This window comes from Diadema antillarum, unplaced genomic scaffold (genome assembly GCF_040938485.1).
Source record: "Diadema antillarum isolate AM-2024a unplaced genomic scaffold, OU_Dant_1.0 scf00000024, whole genome shotgun sequence".
Lineage (NCBI taxonomy): Eukaryota > Metazoa > Echinodermata > Echinoidea > Diadematoida > Diadematidae > Diadema > Diadema antillarum.
In genome coordinates, this window is record NW_027270913.1 from 1210384 (window position 1) to 1231084 (window position 20701).

At 39.8% G+C, this 20701-nt stretch overlaps 1 protein-coding gene across 1 annotated transcript in view; it reads right to left on the minus strand.

The window, feature by feature from the left end:
- Nucleotides 1-19133, minus strand: part of LOC139732382 (DNA (cytosine-5)-methyltransferase PliMCI-like) — a 37066-nt gene extending 17933 nt beyond the window's left edge. The window contains exons 1-13 of the mRNA XM_071643251.1: nucleotides 19087-19133; nucleotides 14008-14056; nucleotides 12477-12538; nucleotides 11744-11789; nucleotides 10932-11461; nucleotides 10453-10653; nucleotides 10030-10087; nucleotides 9366-9449; nucleotides 8780-8889; nucleotides 8048-8259; nucleotides 6458-6609; nucleotides 4615-4796; nucleotides 3579-3747 (exon numbers count right to left, since the gene is read on the minus strand). Coding sequence (XP_071499352.1) covers nucleotides 3579-3747; nucleotides 4615-4796; nucleotides 6458-6609; nucleotides 8048-8259; nucleotides 8780-8889; nucleotides 9366-9449; nucleotides 10030-10087; nucleotides 10453-10653; nucleotides 10932-11461; nucleotides 11744-11789; nucleotides 12477-12538; nucleotides 14008-14056; nucleotides 19087-19133 — 1902 coding nt within the window. The remainder of the gene's footprint in view (nucleotides 1-3578; nucleotides 3748-4614; nucleotides 4797-6457; nucleotides 6610-8047; nucleotides 8260-8779; nucleotides 8890-9365; nucleotides 9450-10029; nucleotides 10088-10452; nucleotides 10654-10931; nucleotides 11462-11743; nucleotides 11790-12476; nucleotides 12539-14007; nucleotides 14057-19086) is intronic.
- Nucleotides 19134-20701: the final 1568 nt, after the last annotated feature.

Genomic DNA, 20701 nt, shown 5'->3' on the forward strand with positions numbered 1-20701 from the left:
AATTTCCCAGGAAAATCCTTTTGTCCGTCCCAGACCAACAAAAGTATCGTGAAAGGTGAGCTGTATGGCTGGAAAATATCGGTACAACGATGCCGAACATAAGAAACTTAGGGCCTACAAAATCTCGAAATCGTGTTGTGACCTACCTGTGCGTGGACAATTTGTGAAGCGATGTTTTTACGTGGACTGGCAGGCTGTGGCCCTCGGTTATAAACCGAGAAAACTCCTGAAACCAGATGCAATCCTGACCATTTGCTCACATGAGTTATAAAACAGAAACACCTCGAGCATCGACTTCGAAGAGAACCGAGGGAAAAAAGCGTAGAGAGGTAAGGAAAGTGGCTAGCTATGTTTAATTTACCGTGGGCCTGCAGCCGGGGTTGGACTGCAGTACAGTGCCACTGAGCTAGCTGCTGCCAGTGCCGACTGGACATGCACGGCAAAGTGGAGCGAAATCATATCCCTACGACCCCCTGTGTTTACCCTTCCCGGCTCACGTCATATTTTTTTTTCGAGGAAAGGCGATTATCTGACTACTTACAGAAATATTGAGATACAAACAATATTTTCTTTGAAGAATTCGACTCTCTCATGCACAGGTTATCTTCGGTTTGAATGCCAAAATCGACTGGACGGAGTCGAGTGTACTGTGTATGTATACATTGGTATGGTAAGGATTTGCGCGCGAGAGTGGTTTCTACGCTAAGAAGTATGCAACACGGACGGAAGCTAGAAAACGACCGTGCCTATTTGATGTCATGTTCATGGTATATTTGGTTATAAATTTATGTTTACAATATTAATTTTTCGTAAATTATATATATCTAAGCTTGAAATATTTTGTTTGAAATTATAAAACCACAAACTTTCACATTATATGATAAAATTGCAACTAATCATTTGAACACTTAAATTGGTTTTTAGAGGCACGGCTGTCAACTTGGTGAGTAGGGCATGCACTACGTAGCATCTTTTTGCCGGCTCTTTCACGATCGCTTGCAGGAATTATTTTTCAAAAATCGCGTACGGAGACAATTTTTGATGTCCAAGCGTATAAATTGGTGAAAGTTTATATTTTTTACTCTTCTTAATTATCAGTACAGTGAAAATCTCGGGACTGCTTCCCTTTAACCACTGTGTTTTGATTTTTGACGGAGACAGTCATACCGTGCGCGTAGATTTCTCAACCGTCGGGGCGCACCTGCTTACGTTGACAGTTATATCTTTGCCATTAATCACGCTCCACTGTCAAAACATCAATCTCCTGCGTAGTGCCTTTTTTTAAAACTATTTTTTTTTGCCTTTCACGAAGTTTACTTCCCCGAGAACGCAAGCACTGAAACTTTTTTTTTTTCCAGCAATGCGATTATGAAAATCTGGAAGTATAGGCCGATCACAATGAAGAATAGAATACACAGGGCTCCGCACTAACTGTTATCGGGCCACCAATATCATTGATTTTTATTTTCTGGTGGTCGAAAGTAAAATCTGGTGAACCCCCCCCCCCCAAAAAAAAAAAAAAAATCAGGAAAAACATTAGAAAAAGTAAATCGGTCCTACTAAACATAGAAAAATTAATATTAAGCATTATTGAAGTGATACAGATGCCCATGTCTAAAACAAATGAATAGAAAATTCAATCATCTTACTCTGTGTTTTAAGATTTGACAAATAGGCGTAGAGATTATTATAAAAGTTGATGCCCATATATTTAGGAGGTCAAAACTTACGTTTGAAATGAGAAAATGGGAGCATTTGCTGACATTTGTTAGCATCCGACATTTGTTTTAGCATTGTAAAAAGCCGAAAGTTACCGTTATTCATTTTTAAATGTAAAAGCAAACAACCGACATTCATTTTAGAATCTTACGGAGCTGAATGCTATCCTAATCCATTTCCAAACGTGAAAGCAAACATCCGCTATTTGTTTTAGCATCTAACTGAGCGGATTAATACCATTAATCATTTCCAAATGTTAAAGCAACAATCTGTTATTTATTTTTGCATCGTACGGAGCAGAATATTACCGTTATTCATTTCAAACATCCGACATTTATTTCATTATCGAACGGAGCCGAATGTTACTGCTGTCCACTTCCGAAAGTGAAATGAATCATCTGACAATTATTTTATCATCGCACGGAGCCGAATGTTACTGTTTTTCATTTTTGAACGTCAAGGCAGACATCAGACATTTTGGACCATCAAACGTATAGCTGAATGTTACTGATATTTATTTCGAAATGTACCATAGCAAATATCCAATATTTTTGTTTATCATCGTATGGGGCAGAATGTTACTGCTGTTCACTTCCAAACATGCTAAACGTAAAAGCAATCATTCGACATGTATTTTAGCAACTTCCGGAACTGAATGCTATTGACATTTACTTTCGAACGTAAAAGCACACATCCGGCATTTATTTCATCAGCGTACGGAGTTGAATATTATTGTTATTCGTTTCAGAAAATCAGAGCAAACATTCGACATTTATTTTAGCATCTTCCGGAGCTAAATGTTATTGCAATTTACTTTCGAACGTAAAAGCAAACATCCAGCATTTATTTTATCATCGTAAGGAGTTGAATATTATTGTTACTCTTTTCCGAACGTCAAAGCAAACATCAAACATTAATTTTACCATTAAACGCAGCTGAATGTTACTGTTATTCATTTTGAAAATTTAAAAGCAAACATCAGACAGTTATTTTAGCATCATATGGACACGATGGAGCAGAATATTTATTTCAGCGTCTTCCGGAGCCGAATGTTATCCTTATTCATTTCCGAACGCAAAATCAGATATCTAACATTAGTTTTAGCACCATACGGAGCTGAGTCTTATCGTTATTCATTTCCAAAAGTATGAGCAAACATCCGACATTTATTTTAGTATCATACCCAGTCGAATATTACCGTCATTTATTTCCACAATTAAACGCAAACCTCTGACATTTATTTTAGCATCTTATACGGAGCCAATTGTTACCGCTGTTCATTTTCAAAAGTAAAGGCAAACATCCGACTTTTTTTTTTTTTTTTTTTTTTTGGTGGCGCGATCGGGCCACCAAAATCTTTATTTCTGAAATTTTGATTTCATTTCCGATTTTCACTCAATTCATTCATATAAAAGTTGATTCAATTCAAATTGACAAGCATGCAAACAATCAGTAGGCACTATAACAGACACCATGTTGAACATCGATAAACGTCGAACATCGATAAACATCGGATAAGTCGAAGAAAATTCGACGTACGCGTACCTCGAAATTCGCGTACGTCGAACCATTTTCTTCAGTCCCGACGAATTCGAGGTATCCGAGTTTGACTGTATGTTATCATCAACTTTTCTTTCAAGTTTCATTCCAATCAGTTGACAACTTTTTGAGTTATTCTGTAAACAGACACACCTACGCTGATAAAATTACCTACTCCTTCCTTGACAGAGGTAATGAGTATGGGCATGTGATTTGAGTTCTTTCTTGCTGGATAAACACCTACAATGGGAGTATTTTTGTAGAAGTGTGGCAAAATCCATTTGCCTACCCTGCAGGTTTATATGTTAATAACCACTTACTTCACAGACCCCACATCGCTGCTTTCTCCCCATCGATGCCTTCATCTCATCAGCGATCTGGTCCTGGAAAATGGCATCGAAGATGTGACTGACCAGGGGGGTCACGGTTGCCATGGTGTGGGTAGGCTTCTTCTCCTTCTTGACGGTGGCTGCCTTGCGAACTGCACGTCTGTGACAAACATTTCAAGGTTATAATCAATGAATTATTTTACATTTCCTGAGCAAATGTAGTCAGTAAGATAGTTACTGCATATCAAGTTTACTGAGCAAATGTACAGTCGGACACATCAAAGAGGGTTCCAATATAATAACAGAAATAATGCTGCAGAAACAACAGATCAACAGGTAAGAAGCAAAACTTCTCAATATTCCCAAAGCTAATATCATCTAATGCTACCTCAAGTGGCAATTAACATGATCATTCACTTTAGTATCCCAGATACATATGAAAATAATTGACATTGTTGTGTAAAAATAATCTAATCTCACCTTCATTCATGTACATGAGTGTACATTTCATCAAGTGACATTTGCTCACATCATATTATTGTAATTCTCATTTTCTTCATATTGTGGAACAAAGCTCAAAAGATTAAATAAAGAGAGATATTTGACTGACATGAATCTAAAATACTCTGAAACCTTAAAAAAAAAATAAGACATTCCTTTTAACAGCGAGGACTGCAATCTGCTCAACATTCTGCGAAGAATCCCATTCTCTTCCCACATGACTTTCAGAACAACAAGGCCCTTTTGACCTCTCTTCCATAACACCGCAAACCACCTGTCACTTTCCACCTGTCAATCTTCACTTGTGATGATGGCCAATCAACCTGTCCAACACATGAAACATACAAGTGCAGAGTTCAGTTCCTTTAACCCATTCTCTGTGGGACCCTGAAATTCCTGCACTCTCTACACACAGTCCATCAAGGGAGATTAACCAACAAAACCTTCCATAAGACATGCACATGGTAAACTTCACACTCTTAACAACAGTTACTGTGTTTGCTGACACAATGGACACTTGACTGACCTCTTGCCTAGGGTCACTCCAGCCAGCTTGATGAGGTCACGCATGCAGGGAGTGGTGATGAGTAATACCTCGTCTGAGTCGGCCGCTTCGTCGTAGCTCTCCACCTGTTCCACAACAAACTGGGCGTGGCGGAGGAGGGAGTCCTCCGTGAAGCGCCCACAGTCATCTGGAGGCACGGTGGTCTGGTGGTTAATCAATAAACATTAACATATACTTCCTGTGAAGAGACGTGTACATGTGTAGTTGGTCAAAACTGTAGAAAGATAGGTTATGTAAAAGACTTCCTAAGATGCAGATAATGCCAAAATTTTGTGGATCTAATCTAACTTGTAACTCAGCCATTTGTCCAGGGCCAAACATATCACTAGGATCTATTGATTGACAAGTGTAAAGCCATGACCAAAGTTTGCATGAAATGGGACTCTTAGCAAGCAGGCAATGTAGCTTGTACGATCTACTTTAAGATGATCTAATCATCTTTACAGCAGCTCAACAGTGTGACAAAATTCAGATACATGCAATGCTTTTAAAGATAATAAAAAGTTTTGGTACCTCAAAAGTGTCCTTGAATTTCCTTGTCTTAGTTTGTGTTTCAGGTTAAAGTACCTTTCATATAACTAACACTGTGAGACTTACTCGCCCCAAAGTGCTCTCATGTCTTAGTAATCATGCAATTAACTGCGACCAGCAGCCCCATACGCATAGCGACCAGCAGTCCCATACGCATAGCGTAATCGGGCTTCGCATTGTAGCATTCAGGATCATGACAGATTTAGTATCGCAGGGTAAATGTCTACTTAAAATCCCATAAATTCTTCAATTTGAAGACTTACCAATTAACTTGAAGTATTGAAAACAGGCTTCGGGCAACGTTTGGTTCTGCCTATAGTCCCTTTCTGTTCGAATTGATGACTGAATGTGACTCGGTCGACAGGACCTTAGGAGAGCTACATACAGTACAATGTACACTGAATACTACAGCCAGTGCCTGCGAACACTGTCATCACATGCGCACAAATTTCAAATCCAGAACGGATAAGATGTTTGTGTGCGCATGTGCTGGCCATAGTATCCAGTGTATGTAGCTCTCCCAAGGTCCTCTCGACCGAGTCACATTCAGTCATCAATTCGAACAGAAAGGGACTATCGGCAGAACCAAACGTTGTTCGAAGCCTGTTTTCAATACTTCAACTTAATTGGTAAGTCTTCAAATCGAAGAAATTTTTGGATTTTAAGTTGACATTTACCCGCGATACTAATTCTGTCATGATCCTGAATGCTACAATGCGAAGCCCCATTACGCTCTGCGTATGGGGCTGCTGGTCGCAGTTAGCTATGCGTACAATGGGCTGCACGCTGCTGGTCGCAGTCAGTGGTTTCGTACAATATTTATCGATGCTGTACAGCGTCTGCTCTGGTACGAAACCATTATTGCACGATTACTAAGACATGAGAGCACTTTGGGGCGAGTAATTCTCACAGACAACGTACTTTAACCCGAAACACAAACCAAGACAAGGAAATTCAGGGAAGCTTTTGAGGTACCAAAACTTTTTATTATCTTTAAATGAACAAATTATGACCAGATTATTGCTTTTCAGTAATCACTCTTAGGTGAACTGAGCTATATCGAACATCAACATTCACAGGCTTTTTAGCACCCTAGTGCGACAAGTCATAATTCAATCCACTGGATACCAGATGTATGTAACTCTGCATCATTCAATAGCAGCATAGGCACACCTGAGCTCCTATATAAGGGCAAAGTGAAACCCTACAGCAAAGACTGCATGAATGCAAGTTGAGATCAAAACATCATAGACATTTAGGATCAGTCTTTTACCTGAATCTTGTTCAGAAGGTCCTCGTACACAGACTCTGGGTTGTTCTGGAGAAATTCAATCATTATCTTGCTCATGTAGATCTTCTCCTGTACAGCTGTCCAGAATGGTTTGTATTCCTCACTGGGGCTCATCACGATGTACTCGGCAAAGGCTGGGGATGATTATATGACATTGTATTATTTGGCAGTAGTAATCATGCTATCCTTAACCCTAAAAAGACGGGGGGGGGGGCCTAAAAGGCCCCCCCTCGACATTTCGCGCGATTACTCAGCAACACGCAATGCTCTCGCCGCGATGCTCTATGACTTTTTTCTTTCGAGTTTCCCGCACATTTTGACACCAAATTTGTGACGCCCGGGGGTATGGTTCTGAAGTTACATAACTTTTTATACATGCACGTGAGACCGAAAATGGCTCAAAAATGTCATTTTGTGTACAAAGTCAATACAAATTGAGTTTTATCACATGGTTCATATAAATATGCTTATTTTTACTCTCAATGGCTAAAATCAATTTGTTTTAGTGGTATTATGCTTCAAAAAGGGTCTGCCACAAATTTTGCTGAAAAAAACAACAAAAACAAAAGGTCGAAAAAACAAAGAAATACATAAGAAATTCATAAAACAATAAAATAAATAAGAAATTAATTTTGATACCGAATTTTTTTTCAAGCACATTTGCTAAGAATGCTACAAAGAATATCTAGACCAAAAATGAGCACTTTTGGAGTTTTATTTACTGATTTAGATAAAAAAGTCTGATTTCTCGCATAAATTAGCATAATTAATCAAAATAAAATAAAAGAAGACTATTTTGGAAAATTTAAATATACGATCTTGTAGATTACATCGCACACTACCATTGTGCAAATTTCCGCGGCGATCGCACGATCCACGGCCGAGATCTTAAGGGGGGGCCCTTTAGGCCCCCCCAGTCTTTCGAGCTACCAAAATAGCCCAGTCTTTTTAGGGTTAAATCTTCAGCATATTCTCAATTTGTTGATTACTAAGAGACTCCAATTCTCTTGTTTTTTGGGCGGGAGATCTCCAACATTGAGGCCATTTCAACAAAATGTCTCGCTATTCCCCTTGAGTTCGAATTTCTTCCACTATAGCTGTGTGTCTCTAGCTTATTATGTACTTCCTGCATTTTTTTTTTCACCAGTTACACTTTGCGCGCATACTGTGCACATAATATTGTGTGCATGTTTGCGTGGTCAGAGTCTCCCTTTTACTATGGGGTTCAGCCAGGAGGATCCCCAGTGTATGGGATGTTTAAGGTTGGAGTTTCTGAATACCCATTACCCCCTTTCAAAAAAAGGAAAAAAATCCATTCAACAGTTAATTCTACATCAAAAGTCAATTGTTAAATACAAAAAAAAAAATGCCACACTTGGCAAAACTTCTATTTTACTGGATTTCTATATGCATCTGATGATTACACATTGTAAGATTTTTTTTTTTGTACCTTTGCATTATAAGAATTCCACAAATTTTATCAAATAGATGATACACAACACTGAGTTTTCAAATTCGTTTAAGTTCTACTCTCCTGTAACTACCTACTGTAAGCATCTCCACGCAACTGACCTGTGCTGAAGCCAATGAGGGCCTTCTCTCCTCCATCAAATCCCGTTGTATACCACTCATTGATGGGCCCCATCTTCTTGGTGGGAATGCCTCCTTCGTTGCTCGGGTTCTCATCGTAGATTGGCTTCACGTAGCCACTGAAGTAGAGCTCCTTGTTCTTCTCAATCAAGCCTCCGTCGAACGCACACAGATGGGTGCTCTTGTCATAGACACTGTATCAGAAATTTGGTATCGTACGAATATTATGAATGCACACTGGTTGATTCATATAGCACACAAAATAATTAAACAGCTAATTCAAAGCTTTCTCTCCCTTAATCTACATAACGCACAAAAAGATAGATAGATAAACAGAGAGATAGACAGAGAGCTGGAGACTATATAGTAGATATCCAGATAGATAGATAAATATGGGAAATAACTAGGTGTTTACTTATTCCTGTTTATTTTTTCTTGTACATGGGGTATGATCAAATAAATACAAAGCTTTTTTTTTTCTGTTAAAAAATCCAGTTATTTCTTCACAAACTGTTTGATGCAGAAAATAGATGCTTGCATAGGAATTCAAGTAGAAATTAAATTCATTTACCCTCAAAGAACAAACCCATGCTGTCTGAATATTTCCTTTAGGCCATAAGGGCATATATCCCAACCATTCGTCCTCAGCCGTTGTAACTGTTGGGTACAAGCTGACCGACATTTCTCTAGAGGAAGAGGTAACACCTACAGTACCTGAAATTGGTGATCTTGTACTGCAGCCTCTCGTCGTAACTCATTGTCTCCTCCTCATCTCCCGTCAGAAGAGACAGTCGAGGGTCAGTAAGGGTGATGTACTCCTCACGCTGGGGTGGGGGGGGGGGATGGTGGGGTAGTGATGTAAGGAATAATGAAAATGTAAATTGAAAAATAGATGTCACTCTAAATATTGATAATGCCTATTTGCATAACACAGTCTTTGAAATTCCAGCAAGTTTCAGCAAAATCAGAAAGTGATGGTCTATACAATTGACTATGAACTTGTACACAGAAATACTAGTACACCGTAGTAAGTAGTGTACACACTCTTCGGGAATGTGATTATCTTTTCAAATGGCTAAGTTGTTATCCTACCCAAATAGATATGAATGAATAGAGTTCACCTGTAACTGACACAGATTCTAAATGTCAATGAAACCAAGGTATCATGACAATCAAATGAATAAAATCAATGCATGGTTTGTTTCTGGACATTGATCTGAAAGGCCACATCCTGTGTGCACACACAAAGACACACACACACACATGACAACATATGAAGAAAAAAAATGTTGATACTCACAGCATCATCTGGATCTCCAGGGAAGAGCTTCAAGTCTGGGTCATCAAGCAGCTGTCTACACTCCTTACAGCGAAGAGGAGGTTGCTATGGAAACAGAGTTACAACATGCATATTTTTTCGACGTCCAATGAATTGCGCTATTAAGTTTAAAATGTATTCTGAATATCTATTCATTTTTATAGAACTGCACAAACAAGTCAAGGATGATATCATGACATCACTGTGAGAAATAAAAAACTAAGTGGTCTTCAAATTCAATACTGAGAGGAACTCTGCCTCCTAAATTTCAAAATGTATCTTTGATTACGCATGTCACAAAGACAAAGCCTAAGTGTTCAGGATAACAGTAAATCAGGGTATCACTAATTCAGTTGCAAAAACAGAGAAAAAAAAACTTTTTAATTGAATCCCCCACCATCACGAGCAAAATTATACTTTGTAAGTTATGTGTTCATGTGCATACCCACCTTCACCTATCATAATATTCATCAAGATGGTTCATCTATTAAATGAAAGTCATGCCACAAGGCTAGACTGTATTGTTTGCCTCACAGGCAAAAAAAAAAAAAAAAAAAAAAAATGCTGATTGATTTCTCTTCCTCTTTACTATACAAAATGGATAATCAAGTTTGGTAATCTGAAACTGATACATGGCATGCCTTACCTTTGCCACAGGTTCTGAACTTGGAGCAGCCGTCTTGGGTTTCTGCCTCAAATCCCTCCTGTATAGTATCAAGGTTGGAAAACAACATAAGACTAGACTTCTATAAAAAGATAGGCCTATATATCAAAGAATGCCATCTTGTGATCCACTATTAACACTTGAAAGAAGCCCTGCAGATGCACACTGATACACATTATCTGCCCTGATTAATAAGTTCAGAGAAACAAATCATGCTACAAATACTGCAAACAGCACAAAGGTATTGATGGCACATTCTACATTGCAGTGATGGTTAATATTCCAAATTTCTGGTAGATGATTCACAAAAAACAACAACAAAAGGAAACAAAATTGAATGGTGGTGTGTGCAAAAAACAAACAAACAAACAAACACTTACAAAAAAAAAAAATTACTTTACTCACGTGGGCGAGAGAGGTTCAGCATCTTTGCTCTCTTCATCTTCTTCCTTCTTGATTCTCTTTCCACCTGGTCCACTGAGTTCTGATTCTTCATCTTCCTTCATCTGAGCATCATCATCCTTTTTACTGCCCTCCTCAACGTCTTCAGGTTCTTCTTTCAAGGTCTTGGCACAAGCTTCCTTGTCTTCTTCTTTTTTGACAGGTCTGGAATGGATGCAATGAAGAGGAAGTTGACTTTTTAATAATTCTGCAGCACCAAATTTTATTTTTGAGTAAAATGTGCCTTATCATAGCTTTGATTTGTGTTCTAACACCACATGTTTACACATGCAAAGTCCCACCCTATACATTTGTAAGTCAGGACTACACACCAAGTTCAAAGATTAACCACACGGGCATGAACACAGAACTAGCTTTTTGTACGTGAAATCCTTGCATAAATCTACAATTCAAGTGCTTTGTTGTGATATCTGTGTACATACACTTTGGAAAACATGGAGAGAATGCTGGGCTGTTTGGCATCAACTTTCGGAGACCGCTTCCTCTTGGCAGACCTGGTAGAGTTTGAATCGGGCGTGGTCTTTTCTTCTTTGTTCTCCTCCCCTTTCTCTCTCTTCTCTTCATCTTTTTCATCATCATCTCCTAGAACTTTCCTCTTCCGCCCCTTCCCCTCATCGCTACCGCCACTGTCCCTCTTCTGCTTCTTCTTTCTCATTTTGGACCCCTCCTTTTCCGAAGTGGAAGAGTCTGCATCCATGTCTTCCTCTGATTGGCTGGTTGTTTCATCTCTGGTGGGTGATACACTGCTCTCACCATTGGAGTGCCCATTCGCCTTACCAGACTCAGGATGATGATTCCCTTCCCCATTGGATGATTGAGTGGATATACCATTCTTGGCAACTCCATTACCCATGCCTGGTGGACCAGAATGATCTTGGGCACTTCCATTACTCTGAGGGGAGGAGTCCAGAAACTTGGCGAGGAGAGTTGTCACTCTAGCAAAGTAGCCCTTCTGCAAATGACACACAGCACAAAAATGTTTTTATACAAGTAATCTTCCAAGGAGTAATACATTTTTGTCACTCCATGTTATATTTTCTGTATTTGTGGCGGAGGCATACAAACTATAGATACTTTATGTAATGTAAAGATATGTAAAAAGATATGTTATGATAAAGATTAAAGATATGTTAAGATATGTAAAGATAATTATGTCATTTCACCTGAAGGCCTCAAAGGAAAACACCTTTTCTTGTAAATTACTCATGACCATGCATCAGCAATGCAGACTTACCTCTGTGAGTACTTCATCTTTCAGTTCATCCTCAAAGGACTTCAACCTGGTAATGGACATTGAAAAAAAAAAAGAAGAGTAAATTTGAAAAAAAAAAAAGGAATCAAATTGAAGTTCCATCATTATCCTCCTTATTGTTAATATGTACGTGGTATAGAAATACTTTCATCTGAAATATGCAGCTTTTCACATTCATTTTTTTTTTTGCAAGCATGTTACTATCAGAATCCTCTTGGTTTGATGATGTCGGGAGAAAGACCTGCTGTACTGAGTAGCACATCTCCGCTGCCATCTTGTGAAAACACATCATAATTGTCGTTGCAACACTGCCAATAACAGAGAAATTGAGGCTGTTAACTTTAACAGGCAAATTACTATTACTATGTCTGTTTGACATATCTTTTGATAGATATTTAGCAACATATTTTGCAGAACAGCACTTCAGAGAATAATTCCTTTCTTGCAACTGAATAGGAACTTTAAGCACTTGCTACACAAATGACATCTTGTAGAGCAGTCATATCCAAAATGAACTCACAACTGCAGCCAATTGCTATGTGATAACAGGAAAATCATTCTCTGCACTTGATTACAAAAAGCTAACTGCAGCAGTAAAAATTCAGACATCTTCCTCCTATGTACAAGCCCTATGAATTTTGAGTGGCAAAGTAAGGTTTCTCATTGCAACTTACAAAAATGTTGTTGTGCTTTTGATTTGATAGGTTGGACTTACCTTTTTTGCATGCCATCTGGCATGTGTTCAAACAGGAGTTTACTCTTCTTCTTGAGATAGCCCTGCAAACGTCAAAATAATCCAGAAAAATAAAGGAGATCTCAGGTAAAACAGAGTTTACACTAATGACTGAAACTAAAGTTCATAATAAAGATGATATATCATGCATATTATCAAGGAAGCATCAAATCCTGAATATATAATCACATCAAAAAGTAAGACACAGACAATGATGTCAGTACAGGCAAACTGCTTGCAGGAAATGCAGGAAATAGAACAAGGCCTGAAACAATGTAAAAAGAATTATAAGGCTTTTAAATGCCACACACCCATTATCTAAAATTCAGTGAGGTCTTGAGCCCTCTTCATTTCTACCTGACATTTTATGTAGGCTGACAGTCAAGCATTCAGAACGACTAGAAATGACTATCAAACATATTAAATCATTCCTAAGCTGTTGGTCACAAAATATCAAGCCAGATATCAAATATCAAATGCCAAATCATTATATATTTTGCAAGGTTTTTATTTTTGCGAATTTTGCGAGTCAGGTGGTATTCGCAAAATTAAAGACACACGGAAATATTGACTCTGATCCCGATATGAATGTGACCCACACGTAGGCCTACACATTTGTCGGATCCAGTCAGTACAGTAGGCCCTACTTCACGAGCGCAAATTTAACCACTCGCGAAATCATCGGAAAGTCCTGATTCACAAAAATTTAGACTCACTAAATATATGGTGTTTACAGTAACCAAGGCCAAATGTGTATGATATCTTGCACAATTTTTGCATTACAACTGTACATTGTAACAGCTAGCACTGACAGCTAGACGACAATCCAAAAACATGAAAAAAGTGTAACTTTTTGTTACTCTTCTTTACTCACTCAATGGATGAGATGATGAGGTTATCATCATTTGATGAAATTTCACATGAAATGATCTATTTCAAGCATGCTTTCCACTGGCTTCCATTTGACTGGCTCTTTATAAAAGAATCAGTCAATGACCTACAGTACATGTACTGTGTACACAGACACACTTAAAAACATTGTATGTATGAAGAGGTTTCTTCTTCTTCTTTTTTTTTTTTTTGTGCTAGCCACCTGCATCAGAAGTTGGAATATCATACGTATATTACCCCAATGTAACATATTATAATGTAGCAACAGCTACTCAAAAATTTAAAAAAATTCAAGTTGGAACCAGAAGTTAATGGTTATAGGGCAGGTACCCCCTGGACAATTAACACTGACCCCAACCCTAATCCTAAATCTAATCCTAATCCTAACCCTAATCTTTTTACTCTCACCCTATCACTAACCAGCATTTAGCCACCTGGGGTTAATTATCCTGGGGGGGGGGGGGGGTACTTGCCCTGATACCGAAGTTAATATTAGTATACATTTTGTACTAGTACACAATATGACTTGTTATTGAAAAAAAAAAAATGATCCTTGTGATTTTCAACAACAAAAAAAAACACAAAAATTTAAATGCAGGAGATGATTTAGACAAGGGTTTACCTTTTCTGTGAGCAGGCCATCTTGAAGATCAACATCCAGCTCCTCAACCCTAAAAAGGATTAAAAACATGACACACCTTGTATCGGTACTGTACAACTCTTCTGATGTGTACATACAAAATCTGGTGATCAATGCAGATAAATTTGCTTGTCACGGTTTTCAATATGTTCTCTACAGGACATTGAAGAAAATTTAGTAGTCAACAAATTAATGAGATAACTGATCTGAGAAAGTGAGAAAATTTTTAAAATTCACTGGGTAGGACAACAAGAGACCCGCGGGTCTAGCGCTCACCTGAATATCGCAAGTTCACCTTTCACGCAGTCACTAATCTAAATTATTCACAGCTCTACCAAAATTTGACCAGGCATTCTTATAGAAGATGAAAATGTACAATAAGGGCCCAAATTTTTAAAGATTCCTTAATTTTGAGGGGATTGGGGGCCCCCTGGAGCCCTCTAGGTAGGGCATGGTGCCCATGTTGATAAATTGAGATCCTAACCCCCTACGGATACTACCTGCCAAATTTGATAAATCCATCATGAGGTTTTCAGGAAGAAGATAAAAATGTACAATTTAGGCCCCCATTTGGACCTCCCCATCACTCCCCCCCCCCCCCCCCCCCCCCCCCGCCCCCAAGAGGGGCACCCCTGGATCTGCTATGAACAAACTTGATACTACAGTCATAAATAGTATTAACTTAGCTCTATCACTCCTGATTCCAGGGAAGATTTTTAAAGATTCCTTCATTTTGATTCCCATAAAGGATACTACAGTGTACCTGCCAAGTTTGGTGAAAATCGGTCATAGGGTTCTCAAGAAGATGAAAATGTACAATTAAGGCCCCATTAGAACCCCTCCCCACCCCCCTCCCCTGGATCCCAAGGGGGGCACCCCTGATTCTGCCATGAACAAACTTGAAACTACAGTCATCAATGTACTAACTCATAGTATTATCAAACTTAGCTCTATCACTTCTGGTTCTAAAGAAGAAGAATTTAAAAGATTCCTTCATATTGGGAGGTTTGGGCCCCCTGGGGCCCCCCGGGTGGGGCATGGTACTCATTTTGTCAAATTGAGTTCCTAACCCCCTAGGGATGCTACCTACCAAGTTTGGTGAAAATCGGTCATGGGGTTCTCAAGAAGAAGATGGAAATGTACAATTTACATGTAGGCCCCATTAGGACCCCTCCCCACCCCCCTCCCCTGGGTCCCAAGGGGGGCACCCCTGATTCCACCATGAACAAACTTGAAACTACAGTCATCAATGTACTAGCTCATAGTATTAACTTAGCTCTATCACTTCTGGTTCTAGAGAAGAAGATTTTTAAAGATTCCTTAATTTTGGGAAGTTTGGGCCCCCTGGGGGCCCCCTGGGTGGGGCATGGTGCCCATTTTAGCAAATTGAGTTTCTAACCCCCTAGGGATGCTACCTGCCAAGTTTGGGGAAAATCAGTCTTGGGGTTATTGAGAAGATGAAAATGTAATAAGTTTACGCACGACGGACGACGCACGACGGATGACGCACAAAGGGCGATCGCATTAGCTCACTTGAGCCTTCGGCTCAGGTGAGCTAAAAACTTTAGCTTGCATTTTACTTAAATAGCAAGTTGTGACTCCTCGCCATATTTGCAATTTTTTTTGAACGAAATTTCAAAATGTCATAACTTCCTTAATTCTTATCCAATTTCTACTTTACAAGAAATTCATGCCTCCTCCTCTATCTCCCTTGTAACTTCATGATACTGTATACGCCAAATATTTTGCAAGGTTTTTATTTCCGCGAATTTCGCGAGTCAGGTACATGCTATTCACGAAATTAAAGACACACAAAAATATTGACTCTGATCCCGATGTGGATGTGACGTATGCAATTTAGACTCGCGAAATATATGCCGTATACAATACAATGCAAAACACTAACTCATCTTGTCCATGAGGACTATGAGCAACATTGTACATGTTTGTGGCTGATGACGTAATTCATTTGTGCATGCACAGTTTACTGCACTTCCGTGACTCATGAGATGGCCAAAATGACAAACCGCAGCTCGAGTGGTGGTTGTCGAGAGATGGTCTCAAAGATGATGGCAATTAATCTTGTTTTCGGAGCAGTAATGGTGAGGGACACACATCCATTTACATGTAAAATCTTCAACAATATGGTATCACAACATGCTGCTTTTTGTTGCAAGTCCAAGTCTTGTTTTGAACGATGAGTGACTGATGGAATATGCATGCATCACAGTACACAACTTTGAGTAGCAAGGGCACTGTTTAGTTACTGGTCACAGCGTCCCAGGGTTAATGAGTACTGTAACTTTAAATTTGGATTAAGCACACTTGAGGTTCATGCTCTTTTTTTAGATTTACAGCCAAGACCTGACAATTTTACTACAGTGGCTGTTTCACTTTTACCACTGTCAATAAATCTGAAACTACACCTGCCACACCGAAATACATTATAGACTACAAATAATGCACTTGTCAATGTAATGACGCACCCCACTACCCCTGGACATGGGTGCGTCATGGTCATTTTTTGACTGACCACATGGGGTTTTTGACGCACCCCCACAGTCACTTTTTGACGGACCACACGGGGTTTTTGACGAACACCACAGTCACTTTTTTGACGGACAACACGGGGTTTTTGACGAACACCTAGGTCACTTTCTTGACGGACATCCTCGGTACATTTGACGCACCCCGTAAATACTGAAAGGATTTTTGCATACACTTTATTCACGCAATTTCATTTTCTTTCGGTTCGTAAACACAATTTGTCAAAGTTTCGGCAAGTTTCCCTTACCCTAGCCCTGTAAGCACCGTACCGTCATTCACCGTACATCACTCTGCTGCTACGATATTCCGAATGTACAGTGTATGTGCATGCAATCCATAGTCACCTGGCCATGACTTGTCTGCAGATGCGCTGTATGTGCGCGGCCATTTCTAGTCCGGTTGAATGCAACACATGGACGATGTACGTTCGATGAGGAATAACGAGCACGCTGCTCAGCGTTAGCGAGCGAGTCGCGCACCACTAACACTCGACTTGCCTGCTACTATACTGCAGGTACGCGCAGTACGCACCACCACGCAACGGTATACCAAAGATCGTATACGGAATTCCGTATACGATCTTTAATTTTACTATAGTACTGTGAGGTTGAAATCGTTATATCGCTAAACAGTCCGTCTGGCTTGAGATTGAGTATGCGTGATTTCATGAGTTTGTTGGAAAGAAAATGTGAGGAGAAAGGGTGGCTTTTAAATCATTTGCTTGCCAGATTCGGGCAAGCATTTTTCCCTCTTAGGCCTACTCCAAAACACTTCCCGACTTTGATTTTCACTTGCCGCGGGAAAGCGCTCACTGTAAATTCACTCGCGGTACGTACGTGTATCCGGTACTGGTAGCGTGCAAAAATGCGTGCAGTTTTCCATAGCCAAGTGCATACCATGACGCACCCCTCGGTTCAGAATAAATGCGTGTTATTTTCCATAGCCAAGTGATGTACCATGACGCACCCCTCGGTCAAAAATTTGACGACAATGATGGGATTTTGACGCACCTCTCGGTCAAAAATTTGACGGACATAGCTGGTAAAATGATGCACACCTGGGTCCCAAATTTGACGGACCAAACGAGGAAATGACGCACCCATGTCCGGGGGTAGTGGGGTGAGTCATTACATTGACAAGTGCATAATGAATGTTTATGAGTGCAACGCCATGGACAGAATATTTCATGAGGTGAAAGATGAAATGATCCATTCAACGAGGCGCAGCCGAGTTGAATGGATCATATTTCATCTTTTACTTTTACCGAATGAAATATTCTGTCCATCGCACGAATGAAAACATTTATTATTTGTTGTATGCCAACGCCTATCACAGATCCTTGTCATTTGATGTTTTATTAATTTAGAAACAAAGAGAGAATCTGAGATCGCGAGAGTGCTCCCTGAGCACTTTACGCTAGCGCGCTGTCGCATACACACACTACAAAAGCGAGCGTTTTACACCCGTGTGTGTCAGGCTCTCAGCGAGCGTGCAATGGACCAAATCGTATGGATCCAAAATTGCACGGTAAATCAGTTCAGGAAACCCACTCACAAGGGGGGCCCCTCCTTATAAGTAACCCGTCCCCCTTATAAGTAACCCCGTCCCCCTTATAAGTAACCCCCGGGGCACCCCTTATAAGGAGTCTCCACGCTTTTTTGCAATGCAACGCGAACTCGCCACGTCTGCACTCAAGCATTGCCGCGCCGCCGCGCCTGGCGACACTCACGCCAGTAATCGCTCGCATTTCAGCATTCGCATGGGTCGTTTGACATCGCATTTAAATCCATGATTTTAGATATGATGCCTCAAACCGATTTTGCTCAAATTTCGTGAGTAACTAGGAAACTTGTGAAGCTTTAATGCCTTTATGGACATAATCAAGCGAATTGCCGCAGTCCTTTCATTTTCGCGCTGCATTGCAAAAAAGCGTGGAGACTCCTTATAAGGGGTGCCCCGGGGGTTACTTATAAGGGGGACGGGTTACTTATAAGGAGGGGCCCCCCTTGTGAGTGGGTTTCCCGAACTGAAATGGATCTACAATTGCACCATGATGACGTCATAGTGAAATGGGCCAAATGATCAATGTCAAACAACGAATCAAATGACAAGGATCTCTTCAGGCGTTATATAATACATTCCGTAGGCATTCTGCTGCATGCAAACAGGTTTGATTAACATACGGTTATTACTGCCATTTGCCACTCATGCACTGCACTGGCTACAACTTGTTATTCGAAAGCACAAGCTTAGCTTGACCATTCTAGAAAGTAAACTTTGATTTCAATTTTCATCGTAACATCACAAACATCAACATCAACATGACGCACAATGTACAACTTGTAATTTGTACTTGTAACGTTAATTGTTCATCATCTAGTCTAGAAGAGATCGGCAATCGGATAACTACTGCACTGCTGCATATGCACTGTTGGTAAATGTTACTACACTAATTACAAGTACAACCACAACAAAATGAATCAGATGTTCAGTCTTCAGATTTTTCAGTCTTACCTGGCTTTCACATCTACTGGAATGATAGATATGACCCTCGACGGCATCTCTTCAATGGAGCCAAGGACACAGGTGGCAGAATTATGACAGAAATGTTAATTATAACAGCGCATCACACACGTGTGTCGATGTACAGTAGTTGTTACGCGACGGTACGGTACTGTATGTACAGTATTGGTATACACGTCTCGATCTCGGTACAGGTGCAGCTGTCAATGGAATAGTTATAGTGTACACGCACAAATGCGAATGCAGTGTGTGGTGTTTACGATCAGCAATCATAATGAAAGTCGCGCGGTATTTTTGGCGCGAAATGGACTAGTGCATTATCAAATAGGGGCTTGGAGAATCCATCGGACTTTTTATTCATGAAATTAAGCTTTGGTCTACCAGATTGTTACTAGGAAAACATAGTTAGTATAGGTCTTCATGAAAAATTTTGTTTCAAAAATTAAAAATATCAAGTACTTTTTAATGATAGTTTCCAATAATTTATTGCCTCTGCTTGTAATAGGCCTAAACAAAAAAGTTCAAATAATCTTATTCTTATTTCTAAACCTGCTTATTTCCACCAGAGCAACGAGAACACAAAAAATACATAAAACCACTTTATTTAAAAGTCAGACCCATGGACATCATATAAATATTTGCTTTAATGGGAATCATACAATAACTGTTAACGAAAACGTAAAACGTCTGACAGCTTCCCTGTTCTGGACTTTCTCTTCTACTTGTAATCAAGGTCTGTAAAATACAGACCACCAAAACCCAAGCACGGTGGTGCGTGTGGCTCCTGCCACAGCTAGCTACAGCTGCTGATGCGCACTGTACTACATACACATTGCACACACAGCGCGAAATTTGACGATGGTACGGTACGCGGTGTAGTCGTAGTCATGACTGGCTGGACGTGTCGTGCGTGACCACGACGCGATGATGGACGACTAATGACAACCGCAGGCGCAGACACAGATTCAACATTTAGAAGGTGATCAGTTTTTAAGTTGACGTTGAAATACAACTGTAAATTTACATGTCTTAGTACTCTTACGTTAACGTTAAAGAATTAGTCTGTGTGGCCGGCTGAAACCGAAAATCTACCGTCAGGCATCAATTCAGGGTCAGCCTACAAACAACAAAGTATTTACTATTACATCATACATGGTGTCATGAGGGACTATGGATGACAGCCAATTTCTACGCTGCTGGCTAACCTTGCATTGCATTGATTGTAGAAAGTTAGTCTGGACCGATATATTCATCATGTTCATACACAGCCCAGCTCAGTCTCTGACTCTGTATTCGCACGGCCTCTCTGGTATCCTCACTTAATTTTCTCACATAATAAAAGAACACTTGATTGACTTCTCTCTTTCAGAAGTTAGAGGGGATAATATTACCCCTAATATAAGTCAGTAACAAGTCGAGGAAATGTGCACTTCAAAAAGTCAGGTTTTGTGAAATTCTCTTTTTATTTTCCTAATATCGTTGTACGCATGTGACATCATAGTATACACTGTGGTCGTCTTCTCCTCCAGCAGTGATTGCACAGATATTTAAAAAATTCATAACTTTTGAACGGATTGTCGGATTTTCCCCAAACTTTCACTGATGT